This window comes from Hippocampus zosterae, chromosome 18 (assembly GCF_025434085.1).
Source record: "Hippocampus zosterae strain Florida chromosome 18, ASM2543408v3, whole genome shotgun sequence".
Lineage (NCBI taxonomy): Eukaryota > Metazoa > Chordata > Actinopteri > Syngnathiformes > Syngnathidae > Hippocampus > Hippocampus zosterae.
Window position 1 is genome coordinate 4,737,813 of NC_067468.1, and position 18,687 is coordinate 4,756,499.

The following is an 18,687-nucleotide window of genomic DNA, read 5'->3' on the forward strand; positions in this document are numbered from 1 at the left end:
TCGCTGGAATCATCTATGTTGAAACCAGGTTTATGCAGCCCCTGTTTGTGTACGTGATCATACGCACGTTTATTATGGGCGCCGTTTTGCACCAAACCACCAAAAAAAATCCTTCTTAAAGATTTTTAGTAACTAAGGCTCGTGGCCTGCAATTAGTTTAATTTCGGTATATATTTTTAAAAGGTTATATAATTACACCGTCTTCCTTGTGCTACGTCATCAGTCAGCTCCGGGAGGATCTGCGAGACCCGCGGCGGCTACCGCCTCAGCAGTAACCATAAAAACAAGTCGCAGTCCAGTCAAAGCTTCGATAGCTTCTCGCTAGCAAAAGCATCTGACGGCGAGGCGATACACTTGTGTTGACACTTGTCTGAATGTATGAGGGAAAAGTCGCACGCATTTTCCACTGACGAGCTTTTTATACAACCCACACTGGTTGTTGCCTGGCTCAACGATGTCCGACGCTAGTTACACTGCTGCAGACAACAACGGAGACTCTGGGCTCAATGGTGAGTTGTTTGCTCCATTTGAGGCTTTCTTCAGTAATTTTGCTAAATGCAGCAACCATTGGATTGTGGGGATGTATATTACTTGATGTGAAATGCAATTTACATTTGTTTAAAATAGTTGTGCATGTTGGAATCTGTTTTTGACGTCGCGTAGCTACATGTAGAGGAGGAGGAATGAAGAGTGCCATGTTCCGTTGTTTGACAGCATTCGGGCCAATGGCTGTTTTGATCCTTTTGACTGACAAGCGTCTGAGCCAGTCAGTAAGTCAAGCGGTGTTATGGGTTGGGATTGATTTTTGTCAACAAGCCGTGATCGAAGACGTCAACAACTGGTAAAAATTGGGGCAGCGGGTTCAGATCTTTCTCGTGACAAATGTATCATGTTTCTGCTCTCTGAATTAGTTTTTTTGTTAAGATATTTTATCCGGCCCCATTAAAGCTATTTATATTTATCAAATACAGCAAGCGTTTTCACTTTAGGTCGTGGTTTACGTTAGCTAAGCAAACCAAGTTGAAATCAGATTGGTATTCCTAAGTAAACATACAAGACATGTTTATTAAAACGCTCATCTGGAAACAAAGCAATAACTTTGTGGTTTGTTTCTCATCACTATGGAGCGGCATGACGGGGCATGCTATTTAGAGCTAGACTGACAAGGGCCAGTGGCAGACGTCAGAAAATGGGCATCGGGTTCAAATATTTCAACCCACCTTTGTGGTTGTAATGGACTGTATTTTATTGAGCTTAAAATAGCCAGATGTAATGGGCTTCTCTAATCGCCTTGGGACGTTGTCTTTTTGGTGCTCAAAACTCTTAATCATATTTGTGTCATAAAATTGTAGAAGTTCCCTTAAGTCTTCCAGTTTTTACGGCCATGAGTTTGATACAGCGTTGAAAGCTCTCGTGTGTCACTTCAACCATGAAAGATGGAGACATACTGGACAGACACTGTTCAAGACAAAGCTGGAAAGACATGCCCCACATATATCATCAGCAAGCTAGGGCAACAGTGTGGATATGCGTTAGCTCAGCCAGAAGGCTATTTTTGGACTTTCCTGGAGCACTCACACCAGGTCATAAGCATATTTGTCTGTAGCATATGCTTTTCCAGGCAAACGTCCTCCATCACATCTCTGCTGTGTCTGATCCCCAACATCGGTACATCACAAAGGTCACTTTGTGTCCATTCTCCTAATCAACTTGACAGCAAATAGCAGGTCTGAAGCCAGAATGTTCGCAAATGTTGGCACCATGGCAACGTGGTTTCAAATCACACATCACAGAGCAGAGACAATGCTCTGTCAACAGCAGCTTCACTCATAGTCTACTATGTAATCCACAGGATGAGAGTGAATGCTCAGTTTGAGGGGGAGGGACGGCTGACATATTGGGTCAGTGGGTGTAACTGAACTGGACTGCCTTTGCAACTGGCAAGGGGAGCTCACTATTTATTTTACTGTTGTAAGATCATAGGACCTCTGTGGGAGGTACTCTTTGCCTATGGTGAGAATTTTTTTTTAATCTTGGTAATATAGGAAAAATCGTTTCATTTGCCGCATTTATTGTTTTATATATAGATATAGCTACATAGATATATAGATGACGGCCAGCCTGCCTGTTATCTATATTTGTAATACAACTTAAGTGTGCAGTCACTCTCGCCTGCACATGCAAAACTCACATCAACAGAAAATTCATCGATCACGTGGAAGGTCCACGAGAAGCCACAGGAAGGCATTACTGCACTGTCATCACAAAGCAGGAAATAGTGCTTTCCTCATCAACATTTGATTGACACATCCACTTGTTTGTCTTTGGGTGAAAGTGCTACTCAGATTCTTTTTTTGGATCCTGCCATCTTGTGAGGTCAAATTAGGAGAAGCAGAAGTGCAATCCCCTCCCGTAACGCTGTCCATGTTTACTTGTACTGCCATAATTCAATGTTAAGCAGTGCTTGACATAAGACACAGCCATGTAAACAGCATTATGGGGTTACAGTAAATAGTTGTATTTGAGTAGGAGATAATGAATATGCTTATAGCACTTTTCCAACAAGTAGTACCTAAAAAAATGCCTACGACTCTTGAATGGCCACCATAATGGCCAACATTAAATTACAGTACTGCAGCAGGATTATTTTTAGGCAAAAATGAGTCAGAGGTATAATTCCTGAAAAGTAAATAAAATAGTTCCAGCCAGTGTAACATTATTTTCTTTGCTTGAGTAAATAATAACAATGATAATAACAATTAAAACTTTACTGAATTTATGATTAAGTTAAAATGCGTTTCCTCTGACATTTAAATAAAACTGTATTCAATCAAATAGTTATTAAAGATTAAGTGCCAGTGTCTTGAATTTAAAAGTTAAACATAACTGAAGTCTCTACCTTGCAGTAATTCTTTTGCATGCCACTTGTGGTATTTGTACCACACCAAATGTAAAGCATGTTTTGATTTAATGACTGTTATTAATGCCGTGACATTTTCCCTGCCCATGTAAATCACACGAAAGGAAGGAGCGGGATTGAAAATACTCCAGAAACAACGCAACCCGATTTGCCATCATCTGGAACTGCAAACGTAATATGACAAGCATTTGCGTTATTGCCTTATTGAAAAATGTCCCAACATCTTTCTACAGGCAGATCTGAGGTCAGGACTGTTCTTTGGGTAACCTCCTCTAGTGCAGCCATTTCACAGAATTTCCTTGTTGGGAAAACAAACAGTCAATGGAATGTTGTTTATTTTTTAACAATGTTCTGAACGCCTGTTTATATGTCACCGTTGAATTGAGCAGATGCAATCAGTTAACAATCGCTCCCCCACACACACAGAATGCGATTCAGATAGTTAACATAGAGTAAGTTATAAAATACGGTTGTAGGTTATGGTAATGGCATCAATGGTTGCACCAAAACATGAAATTATATACACAGGTAGATAGTGTGTGCTTCAAAGGCCTGGTCATCATATGAGTGTTTCTCCCCACAGGGTCCTGGGTGGAATTGGAGATGAACAGAGGCGCTGCAGGCTCAAGCCAGTCGTCTTCCGCAGTTAGCCCTGTTTCAGGCCTGTTGCCCCTTCCTCAGGTGGAGGAAGAGGAGGCCATGGTGGGGGCACTGGAGCACGTCCCATCCTCGTCCTCTATCCACAACGGTGACATGGAGAAGATCTTACTGGATGCCCAGCACGAATCCAGCCGTAGTAATTCCTCCTGTGACAGGTGGGCTAGCCTTTCACCTTCAGTACAAATAACGTTTCACCTGTTCAACAAAGTATGTTTTTGATTGAGCTTTAGTTTTCTGGTTCAAATAACCACGTTAGTAGTCCCTTCTCTCGCTAATAGGGAACACACAGGAGGTGAAAGCTCAAGAACTGTCTTTGGCAAAGTTCACGGAAAGCCCCGAGCTTCCGGGTTCATAGCATTCGGGTATTTCACCGTAGTGTCCAAAGTTTAGTGTCCAAGCTCTTGTCCAAAGTTATTTTTGACTTTTAGCCTTTTCAAACCTGAATAGAGTCCGAGGCAATCGGGTAAGCCAAGCTTGTGATTATTTAATTCGAGCGTAGCTACTGGAAGATCATATCTTGTATGTGACCCGTGCGTGCACTCCCTTATCCATCGCTAAGGTTTGACTTAAAATAATGAAGTCATTTTATTTGATCGGAATACACGGAATAAGAAAAGAGCCACAAACCAAATTGCCTTTAGGAACGCGACCTGAATGCATCATTGTTCTTGCGGCGAGTAGACTGGGAAGAAGTCAAATAATTGTTCGAGCAGCATTGCACATACACGGTACATCCCAGATGTGTTGTTGTCCTCACTGCCTTAGGAATAAAATCACTGAGGAACCTGAAAGGTCGCTCTCTCATTGCCACGGTTACCTCTGGTTGGCGAGGTTGTCCACTGTTTGCACTATGTGATGTCTGTCACATGCCAGACCACTTGCCTGCTCTGGGTGGCTGTCAGATTTATCACAAACACATTTTTCCATTAGCAATGCTGCAAAGATTTATTGCTTTATTAGAATTTAGAAAAGAAATTAAAAGTACTGGGATGTGTCATTGCTAACTTGTCAGTCAATAGGGCTAGTTCAGGGGTCGGCAACCCAAATTGTTGAAAGAGCCATATTGGACCAAAAAACAAAACCAAAAACAAACGTGCCTGGAGCCGCAAAAAATTAAAAGCCTGATGTAAGACTTATAATGAAGGCAACACATGCTATATGTATCAATATTTGCTGTATTATCCTGCTATCAGGATACTATAGACTAAGTTGGCTACAAATGCTTCATGATTACATGTTTTTTTTTCCCTGTAGCGCATCTGGAGAGCAGGGGTACCCAACCTTTTTTGACCAAAGATCTACTTTTCAATCAACCAACCTCTCGCGATCGACCCGTTACTGCACACGTGCGCATACGCACGCACGTACACATGCATGCCATCATGAGCAACTGCCATAACGGCCGCTAAGATAAACAAATGATGGGACGCACTTTTGCAGCGTGTTAACTATCGTAGCTCACGTGTACCATTTAAAAATACTTCTCTCGGCCCTCCAGATTCCCATTCTTTGCCAGTACCCTCGGTGAATTGGAGATGACACGCTGTTTTTTTTTTTTTTTTACAAAAGTCACCTGACTGACATCCTGCCCTGCTAAGAGAAACGTGTGTCGTAGGCTGTGACGCAAATCCTTGTTGACAGAAATATTGAAATGTAATATTTATTCTACACATTTTTACATTATTGGGAAATGTTAAGAATGTTTGTATCGTGTTTGTCCTTTTACAGAAACCATATTAAATCATAAAATATATATCCCTCCCCCATCTTTTTCCATTTTCAAACATTTTTGAACAAGCTCCAAGAAGCCACTAGGGCGGCGTTAAGCGCCACAAGTGGCTCTTGAGCCGCGGGTTGCCGACCCCCGGGCTAGTTAAACAATGAAAAAAGGGTATTTCTCCCCACCTTAATATTAAATTTTCTAATCCTTTAATTCAGTCTTTTGTTGCTTTTCAGTCTCGCTGCCAATCTTCAAAACCCGCCTCAAAACTCACTTGTATTCTATGGCATTCGACTCAGATGACTTAGATTTGTTCTTGGTTTTGCTGTTCGGTGCTTTCTACCGTCTTTATTACCAATTTGTTTTACTGTTTGTTGTTTATGTTAAATTGCTCCATGTACAGCACTTTGTATGCAGCGATGACTGTTTGAAAGTGCTCTATAAATACACTTGAGTTGAGTTCTGCATTTAAAACTCCCATATAGAATAGATTTCTAATTTTTAAGCATCTATTTCTGCATTTAAAACTGCCATATAGAATAGATTTCTAATTTATAAGCATCTACATAAGCCAACTAAATATTTTCCATGTTTAGACTGTGGAATTTCTCATCATACACAATTTTGTGGCCGACCCGTAGGGATCATACTCTGAATGAAGTTTGGTCATTTGTTGTTCTGCCCCCTCAGTCCTCCACGGCCCCAAACTCCGCAAGATGAAGGGCAGATCATCTTCGATGTGGACGTGACCGGCAGACGAGACAGTCAAGTGAGAACTGAAGTGGGGCCTCGGGGGATTGAGGTTGTCATGGCAACCCCTCTGCACGAACTTCAGACTGTGGTCTTCACGAGAACTGTAACTATAGTTACGGTTCATATAGTCATGTTTTGGAAAACTTTTCCAAAACATGACATGAAAAGAAAGTATTGACCTTTTTTACAAGGGTTTGCAAACGCAGCAAGCTGATAGCTTCAGTGCCCCCCCCCCCCCCCGTAATCACCAGCATATTATGATTGTGGGGTTTCTCTGTGATAACCTAACATTTGTGTTTTCAGACCGAAGAGGATGTCTCGGACAAGGAGAGGGACATGGACATGCTCATGAAGGACGCAGATTGGGTTGCTGACTGGTCTAGTCGACCGGAAAACATTCCTCCTAAGTAAGTCTTAACTGTGTAAACATTTCCGCAGCCACACACACACACACACACACTTCTTGTATTTGCTGAGAAAGTGGCAATAAAGTTGGTGTGACAGCACGATACTCAAATAAACCTGCTGCTTGACATTTTTATATATGAGACTGTGACTCCCAGATTTCAACTCAGAACAGTGATGCCTTTACATATGACTTTAATTGATTCTGTGACCCTGCTCTTAACTCAAAGCACTTGCACCACAAATCATCTGTCCTCATTGAAATGAGTGGAAATGCCTTTCATCCGGTGCAGCTCCACACCTTCTGGTGTATGCCTCGGGCACAAGGAGGCAGTATATAATAATAATAATAATAATAATACATTTTATTTATAAGCGCCTTTCAGACATAGAGGACAAAGAATTGTTATTTCAAAAAGTGCTGTCAAGCGATTAAACAAAGTGAGATTAATTAATTATGATTTGTAATTAATTCATCTAATTAATCTATATTTTAATCTAATCTAAAAAGTGCTGAGAAAACCCCCATTTTCATTTTTCATTCATTCCATTATTGAGGCAGATCAAAAGACAAAAAAGTGGCATTATAAAGTCTTAACTGTTTATAAACAGACATGAACAGATGCAGTCCCAGCCATTCAGTTGATGCTGGAGTTGAGACTAGTCCGAAGTTCTACCTGCAACCTTTAGTTTCGACCACCAGGGTGAATATCACCGTTTTGTTTGTTTTTGTAAATCTTCAAATAATTACAAAATAAAAATAGAACATCAGGTCCATAAAAAGTGCGAAGGTTAACACAGGGGTGGGCAAACTACGCGGGCCAGATCTGACCCGTTGGTCTTTTTAATCCGGCCCACCGAAGATTGGTTCAGAATACAGTACAAGGTTTGATGTGAATTCTGCAATTTAGTTCATTTCTACGTGCAAGTTCAACACCAGGCGGCGCTGTGACTTCATTTTGCAGTGCCTGTACCCCGAAAGAATGAGAGAGAGGGGGCGGAGAGAGAGAGAGAGAGAGAGGGGGGTGGAGGAGGAGAGAGAGAGAGAGAGAGAGAGAGAGAGAGAGAGAGAGAGAGCACTCTAGAGAGTGAGCCATTTCCAATTCAGTGATCGCTCTACTTCTACTGGTTAGATCGCAAGCCATCTGCAGCATTGTCAAAGAAAAGGAAAGTCGACAGTGAATGCCGGGTGTTTAAGAAGGAATGGACGCCTAAATACTTTTTTACCGAAGTCCAGAAACCACTTTGTGCATGAAATGCAAGCAAACGTCAAAGCCTTCAAAAGCAAGCTGATTTTATTTTCGAAGCAAATGTCAGCCAAGTCATTTGCTGATTTCCCCACACTGGCTACGTTAAAGGAGGCCCCACAACATGTGAAAAAATGTAGAAAATCACTGGATGACCGGCATGAGGAATTCTGCCGTTGCTTTTGTGATTTAGGAAAAATTGACAGGGCACTTCAGCCGGTGTCATGTCACTTCTCACAAGTGCCACAGGAGTTGCAGTTGGAACTGATAGATCTCCAATGTGACATGATGTTAAAGGACAAGTTCCACTCCCTGAAACTTGATGAGTTTTATGCTTCGTTAAGTGCAGCCAAATTTCCAAAAATTCAGAAGATGGCACGGACAATGCTGTGTTGTTTGGCTCGACGTGTGTGTGATCAGACTTTTAGTGTGATGAACACCAACAAAGCACCCCACAGATCGCAGATGAGTGATGAACACCTTAGATCTGTTCGGAGAATTGCGACAACACGATTACAACCAGACTTTGATGCACTGGCTAAAATGGGTGAGCAACAACACTGCTCCCATTAAAATTATGTTAATACTTTAATGCTTTTGTTCTGTTTATGTTTAATATGTTCTGATATGTTAATAAATCTATCTTGTGGTGACCCGGCCCGTCTATCAAATTTTAAGTCAATGTGGCCCCTGAGCCAAAAAGTTTGCCCACCCCTGGGTTAACATATCAAAAACAGTAAGAACATTTTTTCTGAGCGATACAAATACTCAACACTGAACTTGCTTCGGATAATAAAAAATAAATAAGAGACCCTTAAATTATAGTGCTGTAAGTTAGCACTTCAGAAATAACACTGTTCAAAATGAGAACAAATAGTGCCGAAACAAACATCAACCACTTCTGGTAGGCTACTGAGGACACAGCAACTATGCTGACTTGATGCCTCGTACGCGGGATGTTCTCCTCGAGTTTAGTTTGGCGAAGAGCTTTGCTTTAGCTCGCTGTATTGCTCACGCTTTCGGTGCAAATGTTAGCTGCGGATGCACTCGTGACTGGGTGCTTTGCATTAATGTGAGAGGCTAAACTTGAGGCGCTTCGGTGGTCAGCAAACTCTTTACAAATTAGGCACAACACTCTACTTTTATAAATAGTGTCGTCACTTTTTGAAAAGTTAATTTTCCATCCATTGTGCCGAGAACTCCCATATGCTCCTCCATTTTCACCTCTCCTTTCCTCACCACTCCTCACTTAGCCCGCCCAACTCCAATGGGAGCCAATCAGTTCATACTAAACAAGCCCAAACATAATGGCAGCCAATCAATGTCCGCTTCAGGCTGTGACTGACAGTTGTTTCCCCACCCTCAACTACTCGAACGCAGGAAGCCAACACATGAAAAGGGATATTTTAAAAAGGCAATCTACAGAAACAATAAAGTTAGACATTAAAATTTAGATTAGCGCGATTAAAACATGTAATGCACTAAATATGACTGTAATTAATTGTTCGCAATTAACGTGATAAATTGACACCTGTAATTTCAAAACAAATGCCCTGAGTCAGCCATGTGATGTGTTGTAACTTTTTTTTTTTCTCCCTCCCTCCAGGGAGTTTCATTTTTGTCACCCTCGCCGCTCTGTGATGCTCAGCATGAGGAAGACTGGTGCCATGAAAAAAGGAGGCTTCTTCTCTGCCGAGTTCCTCAAAGTCTTCATCCCTTCCTTGCTGATTTCACACATCCTCGCCCTTGGACTTGGGTAAGAAACACCAACTCATGACTGGTGCACTATGAAAGATGATGCCTGTTGATTCATTAATTCTTGTATTCTTGTGTTGAGTGTGGAAAAAGCTCTGATCCATTTTTTGTGAAGTGATTTATATTTAGCTGTCTTTTAATGGTACATTTTCAAATTATTGCACATTACAAATTATTGCACTCCCTAATTCAAGTTCTAACCTGATAGTCATTAAAACTCTGGCAATTAATAGGCTTACTCATATTGAAATATAGGGCAGTATAAGACTTGGTTCAAGCACATCCAAGCAATGTCTGCCATCTTGTGGTGAATGATGATATTAAAACTTAAAATCCTGCAGTGGACCCCCGCTATTCACAGGGAATTAGGAACGGGGCCAATCTGCAAATACTTAAAATTCGTGTATAATTGTCCGCCATTGAAATTTCTTTTTTTTTTCATTGGGGGGGGGCTTATCTTCTTCAGAAACGCTGATAAGTTCCAACATGTATTTTCCACAAAAAATGGGCTGACGGACCACTGATATTCTACCACAATGTGCATCTGTTAGTGCCATCCTGTGAATATGCAGGAGTCCATTTTTGTAGAGGTATATAACCCCCCCCCACCCACCCATAAATGTTTTTTTGGGGGGGGGGGGTTATTAATGAAGGGGCCAACCATCATGGGCGCCACTTGATGGTCTTTTTTTTCACTCCTTGGATATGTTTTCCAAAGTCCCGATAATTTCCAGAATGGGGTGCTGTTCAGTCACGTTTCAGCTCTCTTGCTTAGATTCCATTATTGTAATCATCGTTTCATTCCTCGGCTGTATTTTAACATGTGACCTGAATCTGGCCATCTTCTCAACAGAGTGTACATTGGGAAGAGATTGACCACGCCCCCCACCAGCTCTTTCTGAAGCTGAACCTGAAGAAAAGTGCCTGAGAAGTAGTCTGGAGCCAGAAAAAGTGTTGATGTCATGTGAAGCATTTCTTCTTCTTCTCCCCTTTTTGCCAACATCACACTCCCTCCCCCCTTCCTCACTGAAATATGGCATGTTCTCAGGAGAAATGCATTGGTGTCCTCAGCCCTGCCCTGCCCTGCCCTGCCCTCTCTTTTTCTTGACTGCCTTTCCTGACACAAGATGACCCACCCCCACCCCCACCCCACCTTAGATCTCATTTGTAAAAGCTTTTCAGGGTGGCGGGAATGCTATATTCATTGGCTTGTTTCAGATGTCAGAATGGGTGGAATTCTTTCAGAAAAGGCAGCAAATGGAAAACTGGGTTTGAGCAAGTGTATACAAGCTACATGTGTGCTGACAGTATTTCAAGGTTGGTGTCTTGGGCAAGTGTTGCGGGGTCCAATAAGGTTCAGACCGCGTGTCAATGTTCTTTCAGTTGAACATATCCTAAAAGCTAACGGGGCCCTGAATGGGACACAGCGATACGATGTTGTTTTAATCTTTAGTGTCCATTTTAAGTTACTTGAAAAGATTTGCTCTCAAAATCGATAGTGAGAAATGTAGATCAGAGTTAAGTTTTGACCATTTAGTTTTGGTATTTCTTGGAAAATCTAACTTGATAGTTTTCTTTTATTCATAGAAGCTTTTTTTAAGGACCTATGGTATTTTATTTCTTGTTTCAAAAAACAAATGGGGAGTTGGGGGGATAGCAACGAAGCCTTCTTAATTAAGTTGGGGTACTTCCTCAGTTTTTGAGCCATGTGTCTAATCCACACGGCAGCAACTATGAATTAGTTCTCCCACGGTCCTACTTGACATGTGATTGCAGACACGTGACTGACAGTGTTCAACAACAGCACAAAACTTGATCTGCTATCGAAGCTTGTGTGGGAGTAGACTTCGGTCTTGCCCAGGACTGAACTTTGACCCATCATCTAAATGCAATGTTGACAAGATGTTTGCATACAAAGAGCTCTTGGATGACTTTCTTTGAAGGCACAGATGAGGAGTAAAAGTAGTCCCGTTATTTCTTTCATACTTTTCCCAACAATCCCCCACAAGGTTGATTGTGATCACCCCCACTTCCCCAGAAAAAGAAACAATCTGGTTTGCAGAGTGGTGATTTTGTTGTTGTTGTTGTTTTTTTTTTAATGAATATAATTGTGAATGAATGCACAGCGCATGAGTCGCCCTGGACATGTTCCAAACTAAAAGCCTTTGCATTGACTGGCCCTGATGTGAGAAGGAATCCAGAGAGCACTCTCACACTGAGATGGCCTGACCGTAATTATTGTGATACATTTGCTTTTGCTTTTTTATTGTTTTTATTTCCGCCCTTCGATTCCATTCAACAAATGATAAACATTTGGTCATTAAAGATAACCTGAATGAATATTCCACGTTTGGGGTTGCATGATTTATTTAATGGTCAGAAACCAAAGATTGAAAAGTTTTTCTTCAGATCTCTCGAAGCCCTTTGCAATGCATAACTGTCATTAAAAAGTGATTAGATCGGTGGTCGTCAGCACTTTAATCCCTAAATACAATGTGTCATCTGCTGTTTGAATCTTGCATCCTCTTCGGGTATTTCCAGTCCTGTGACATCCCAGAAGACAAACAATTTAGTGGCTAATGCGGCATGCGTTTTGTGCTCTTCGTATTCAGTTGCTTTCCACGTGCGTTAGCACTGAAACAGTGGTTCCTTCATTGCGTGGCAGTTGGTAGCACGAATGGTGAAGGAAGTGGCAAACGTCCCTTGAGCTTTCCAAAGGATCAAGAAATATGTGACAAGTGGATTGCAAGGTCAATCGGCAAGGAGTCAAGCAAGGACTCCCAAGTGGTATGCAATTGATCATTTTGAACTGGGTCGCTTCAGTAAACATTTAGCAGAGAGCATTGTCAAGAAGTTTTCGTTCCACAAATGTGACTTCAACCACCAGCAGTAACAGGAAGAACCCCGGGAGTCGTGGTACATTCGAGAACCAGCGCAGGTAAAAGGTGAGGGGTTATTTGCATTCTCCTATGACACCTAAGAATTGTGATGAAGGAATTGAGCTGTTGGCTGCTCGACACAGCAAGCCTTTGTGGACGGTGCGTTATAGACACCTCATTCATTGTTTCGTACGGTCGTTGTTTTTACTGTCCAAGTAACACATATTTACAACTTGATGATAAATGCCGCTCATAGATTGTCCCCGCCTTGTCACATTTCATGTAAGGCCAAAGCATTATTGAATCCAACAAGCGCATCATGGCCCACTGTCCCTGTCTCTAAAGCTGTTGTCCTACTGAGGTGAGGTTACAAGAAGAAAGAGATATCTCTCGCTCTCTCTGCCCTCCTCACCCTTACCCACCTATTCCCCGAAGACAGCTGGGATAGGCTCCAGCAGGCCCAGTAAACCTTGTGAGGATAAAGTGTGTGTGTGTGTGTATTAGAGCTATCAGTTTACCGCGTTTTTATTAGCATTAATTTAAATGAATTTTAACGGTATTAAATTTTTTTCTCGCGAGATTAACGCGGCACACGTCACAAGCGGATGTTAGTTGTCTCTATAAATACACCAGAACAAAACAACAAGCGCGCTGCAGAAGTCCACGCCCATGTCTGTTTTGCTTTTTGTTTATGAATGGAAAGTCAAAGTTACCTGTTCTTCTCTCTCTGTGTATCATACAGGTATACGATGTATGCCACTGACGCGATTGTTACTTGTTTGGAACTATTTTGTGTGGAAGGTTACAGCGTTCCGTGTCCATATTAATAGAGCGGGTGGAGCTTCTCTGTGATCGTCTGACAGTGACGGTGCGCAGAGGCGGTGACATGACAACGAAAGTTCAGCGGTGCAGTGGTAGCGACCTAGCGAAAATAAAACGTCTCCAGTGTTGTCATCGAACCAAGTGTAGTCATCCGAAATGAGATACACACAAAAACCGTAGAGAGACTTCCGCGCAAGAAGTACCAACATAATCAACATAGCCTGACTTTGTTAGGGGGAGTGAAACCCCCCTCTTTCAGAATGGTTTGCCCCAGCAGCACAGGGGAATACTTGCGCTTGTTTGTACGGCCGGCACTTTTGAATACAGCGGCACATAACGAACACTGGTGTCCGGGGTCTAGTTATTCTCTAACAAACATACAGAAACAGACTGCTGTGTTCAAAGCAAACTTGAGAAAAACGAAGTATGCAACCATGGTTTAAATCCACTATAGGCTGAGTACTAGTTTACCTTAGATGTGCACTTTATAATGTTATATTGCTCTGTTTTGATTTCATTAAAAAAGCTGTTAAAGCAGCTGTTGTGTTACAAAATGTTTTTTTTCACTGTTGTTGATGGACAGTAATGTTGTGTGAGAGATTATGTGTGAACAACTGCTCCAAGTGAAAAATGTTCATGTAAAATTGAAAATTGAAATTATTTCAGTAAATATTTTCATTTGGCACATAGAAAACTGATTCATGATTCCAAGTTGATGAGAGCATTGAATTGGGGAAAAATAGGACAAAAAATGTAAAAGGAAATTCAGAAACGATAAAAAATATGTGAGTAATCACGATGAATTTTTTAGTTCATTTGAGTTAATTATGACAATTGCATTTTTAATTAGATTAAATATTTTAATCGTGTGACAGCTCTAATATATATATGAGAGAGAGAGAGAGCTCAGTGATTCTTATTAACCTTGTTAGAGGTACCAAACCCAATCAATTCATATGCACATTCGCCGAACCCTTCATTACTAATAAATAAAAATGTGTTCCTTCAGTTTTGCCGACTAGAGTTGCTCAACTTGGCATGACAAATCATGCAGATAGGATATTGAGCCCCATGCGTGATGCATGTGAATCCATGTGATATATATTCTTTTGACCACTTTGTTTTTTTTTCTTTTTTGCTCGACGTAGTTAACAAATATTAATTAAAATATTTTTAAATCGCACGACGTACTATCACGACAGTCACACGTGACTACTGAGCGAACTAAATTTCCCGCGGCACTGACTGTACAAGCAATAGAATATGATCATTTACAGCCAGTGATGGCCAAGCGGGCATGTCATAACTAAATGACATGTTGAGTCGGGTGTGTCTTAACATCCATGGCAGAGGCTCTCTCGAACCCCTGAGACCGATATATATTTCCAAGATGGCACACGAGTAGGCAGGCGTCGGCAAGTGCACTTCAAGAGACTTGCTTTTTTTGTTGTTTTTGTGTCTTGTTTGTCACATGGTGTTGTTGATGCATCGTGTGGACCTCACATGGATTGTTTTCAGCATTTTTTTGGGCTATGACATTCGTCAAAAGAGAAGAATCTGAGCTTGGTGGCTTTGCCTTCTCGGCAGCACATGTGTACTAGCACTGATTTTGATTGGGAGGAATGTCGGCACCATTTGACTGTCGGTGCTGGACAGCTTGTGTTTTAGCACCTGTAATGGGCAGCCTTTTTCACAGCCTGTTTTGTTCAGCGGAAATGTTGGTGCTGTTGGACAGTCTGCGGCTGGATGGATGACTTGTGGAGCCGATGAGAAGATGAGAAGAAAGGCGCGTCAGCGCAGAGTGCAGATGCGTATGTGGAACTGGGAGTCGCGGCTTGGAATTGAAGCAGATTTATATGAGACAGGAGATGTGAGCCAATCTCTTTTTCATCAATGGAAGCTATAGCTTCTTGTTTGCTTTCAAACTTAGCTTGTAGCACACGTGTGCACATTTTTGGTAGGACGTCTGTGATGCACTGGTGAGAGGACATTTTGATGCTCTCCTCTTTCAAGTCAAGTCAAGTCAACAGTATTTATAGAGCACTTTCAAACAGCCATCGCTGCATACAAAGTGCTGTACATGGAGCGATTTAACATATACAATAAACAGTAAGACAAATCAGTAATAAGTAATAAGTAATAAGTAATAAGGCGGTAGAAAGCACCAAGCAGTAAAATCAAGAGCAAATCTAAGTCATGCTGAGTCAAACGCCAAAGAATACAAGTGAGTTTTGAGGAGGGCTTTAAAGATGGGCAGCGAGGAGGCTTGCCGAATGTTCAGTGGGAGGTCATTCCAGAGAGATGGACCAGCAACAGAAAAGGCTCGATCCCCTCTGAGCCTCAGTTTTCAGTTCAGTTACAGTTTTCTTCTGTAACTACTTCAAACAACAAAGTTTATGCAGAGAAAGTGGTTGCACGACTGTCTGTGTCTTATATCTTGTATTATTTTGTCATTTTAGTTAACTGTTCCGTTGATGGCGGCGCGGGCACCCGCAGCGGCTCCTCTCTCTCCTATGGTTGTGAGGCAAGAAATTTCATCTGTGCTTTTTGTTGCACATAGAGCACATTTGACAATAAAGTTGACTTGAACTTGATATATACCGTACATACTGTACATGTGTGTATGTGTGAAAGTCCTCTTCCTCGAAAACCAAAACATCACTCGCCATTAAGTGTACTGTGTTGTGTAATGGAAATTAGACAGTGTCTTAGTGGTGTGGCATGCTCGTGTGTTACTAAAACGTCGCTTCTGCTAAAACTAGCGGTGGCAATAATAGTAACTAAACCCACGATGCCTTAAAACTTCCAGTAGGTTTGGAAGCACTCAATGACGAACTCTAGTTGACAACTTGCAAGAAGTGACGTGTATGCATTACAAAACATATTACCAATCAGAATATGAAATGGATGGATGAAAAATCTATGGTATCTTATGTTAAAACAAGTGTCAGCAGAGAGTAGATATTTGGAACATTGATTGCGCTGCTTGTTAAGGGCCATTTTAAAACTTCAAGTGAGATCTTGTGTTTGCGCACTCCTCTTGTGTTCAGCAAAGTGTGTCACCCTCTGGCAGCTGTCAGAGTCCACAACTGTTGCTTTGGACCCCATTCAAATACAATACAATACATGCTGATTTATATAGCGCTTTCACAACAGCGGCAGCTGTAACAAAACGCTTTACAAAACAGTTAACATAAAGTAAAATAATCAACATAACACATAACATAAAACACGGACAGTCATGCAGTTCTAACCACTTTACCATCACACGCTTTGTTGTTTGAAGCAAATCCACGGCTTTGTGCATGCCTGCTTCGGCATAAACTGAGACCTACTGTATGTCCAATGTTTCATAACTTGTTCAGAATTCTGAGCTCTATGGTCAAATCAGAGGCATAGTTTGACCAATTTGAGAATTGAGCATTGAACATGCCCTCTGTTAGTTGTGTGAATCCATATTTACTCTCTCTCTCTCTCTCACATTGCTCACATTTTCAGCTTCTCAACAGACGCCTTGACTGCTCAGTTACCCCCCAAGCCCTCCCTTGAAGAATATGCCTTTCTCATTAACTCTCATTAGCACTGTTCTCCCTCCAGTGGTGAATATTCTGCAATGCTGCTATCTTACTCCTCGCAAGAGGTCATTATAGTTAACAAAAATTAACTTATATCACACCTTAAGTTTATAAAAAGTGAAAAAGTGCTTTAAAGTTCAATCTTTTTCCCAAAATATATACTTTAGATGAAAAATACGCAATGCTATGTGGGGAACTGAATGATGAATTCTGTCATGCCGGATTGTCTCAGTTATTTTGGCTTATTGTCATAGATGGTCGCTTTGAATAAAGTTGAATATAATACACGCATTGCAGTAGCTATGAGTCGAGCCAGTCCTAATGCATGCAGCAATGTTGCAGAGCTGTTTCAATTAGCTAATCCCGTGCCTGATTGATTTATAGATATCACGCACATTCTGTCTCCTCCTCCATTGTCAGCACACTTGTTCTTGACCAATCCCAACACAGCAATACCCATAACTCCGCCCACTGCCGCTGATGGTGTCACCATTGGTTACCGTGGGTGGTGGCTCGTCATGTCTTGCTTTGGTGAGGAGAATCTTTTATTTATTTATTCGATCCCGAGGAAAACCCCTTGCGGTGCAGCATCTCCTCTTCACAGCGCCGCACCACAATTACAAAACATATTCAAACACAATACGGATTCATTACAAAATCTAATGAGAATATCTTTTTCATTCACATCCCTCTCCCCCTCTACCGGCAGCATGAAAATCTCCGCTTACTCTCCTCTTCAGTTCTCGTTTATATGCTGTACCAATAGTAGAATGGGTATGTGTCAGACACTGTCATAACATGCTGAGACTGTTTATAATAATAATAATAATACATCACATTTGTAAGCGCCTTTCACAACACTCAAGGACACTGTACAACCAAGACCAATAGTAAAACACTACGGAGCCCCTAAGGGGACATGGAAGGAAAAAAAAAAACTTTGCGAGATCTCGCAAAGTAATGCGAGATCTCGCAAAGTAATGCGAGATCTCGCAATGAAAGATTGCGAGATCTCGCAAAGTAATGCGAGATCTCGCAAAGAAGGATTGCGAGATCTCGCATTACTTTGCGAGATCTCGCAAAGAAGGATTGCGAGATCTCGCAATACTTTATTTATTTATTTATTTTTAATGGTCGTTGACTTGCTTCCGGGTCATCGTACGTGCTTCCGGGTCATCGTACGTGTAAACACAGACAACAGTTATGGAGTGTGTTCTTTTCCTGCGCGTTGATCTACTTCCGGGTCAGCTTGGCGAATGTTGACTGTCGTGCGCGGCTAATTTGAGCGACTACACACGACATCGGAGGGGGAGAGAATAATGGAGGAGGACTTGGAAAACTTCTTGCGATCAAGAAATGTCGCTCAGGTGGACATTACGCGCATGAAAAGCGACAAGGTGGGCATACACCCATACACTAACATAATAAGCGTAGCAATAGCAAAATGGACACTGGCTCCGACACGCTCACTTTCTCTACTGTTAATTTTCTGTTTTGTAAATACACTACTGTAGTGCAAACCGTTTGATTCTTTTGAGAAGTAAGAAAAGCATTACATAAATTCTATTATTATTATTAATCCTAGTAGTAGTCATCGTAGTAGTAATTTGTCATGCAGGCCTCCAAATACAGTGAGAAACTAACTTGGCGGGGAAAGTGAAGCTAGCATTTCAGGGAAAGTGAAGCTAGCATTTCTATATACTCTACCTGTACTGTTGATGTTCTTAGTTCTTACAATAATGACTTTATGTAACACAATTCTAAAAAGACATCACAGTTAGTAAATGTGCTGCTGCTTCCTGATGTATTATTATTATTATATTATGTAATATTGAATACAAATAATGATGACTGCTCTGTACCATCACTCATGTTACATTTGTTAAAAGTTATTATTAATCAAGTCAAACTTTCAAGTATTCATTCTCACAATTTATCTTTGCAGGTTGAC

General features: G+C 41.4%; 2 protein-coding genes across 11 annotated transcripts in view; both read left to right on the forward strand.

Annotated features, from left to right (window-relative positions):
* LOC127590805 (dihydropyrimidinase-related protein 2) overlaps window positions 1-18,687 on the forward strand; it is a 157,524-nt gene that overhangs the window by 107,486 nt on the left and 31,351 nt on the right. The gene's annotated exons all lie outside the window — the stretch shown is intronic.
* LOC127590840 (BCL2/adenovirus E1B 19 kDa protein-interacting protein 3-like) lies at window positions 207-11,800 on the forward strand. 4 transcript variants are annotated; one of them, XM_052050325.1, is made up of 6 exons: window positions 208-509; window positions 3,504-3,735; window positions 5,991-6,156; window positions 6,357-6,460; window positions 9,312-9,461; window positions 10,314-11,800. In XM_052050325.1, the coding sequence occupies exons 1-6, from the start codon at window positions 455-457 to the stop codon at window positions 10,360-10,362; spliced, it is 756 nt and encodes a 251-aa protein (XP_051906285.1). In that variant the 5' UTR covers window positions 208-454; the 3' UTR covers window positions 10,363-11,800. The 4 variants fall into 4 exon arrangements, with proteins under 4 accessions (XP_051906286.1, XP_051906285.1, XP_051906289.1 ...); XM_052050329.1 differs by having other exon boundaries at window positions 210-509; window positions 5,991-6,069; XM_052050327.1 differs by lacking the exon at window positions 208-509 and adding an exon at window positions 708-841.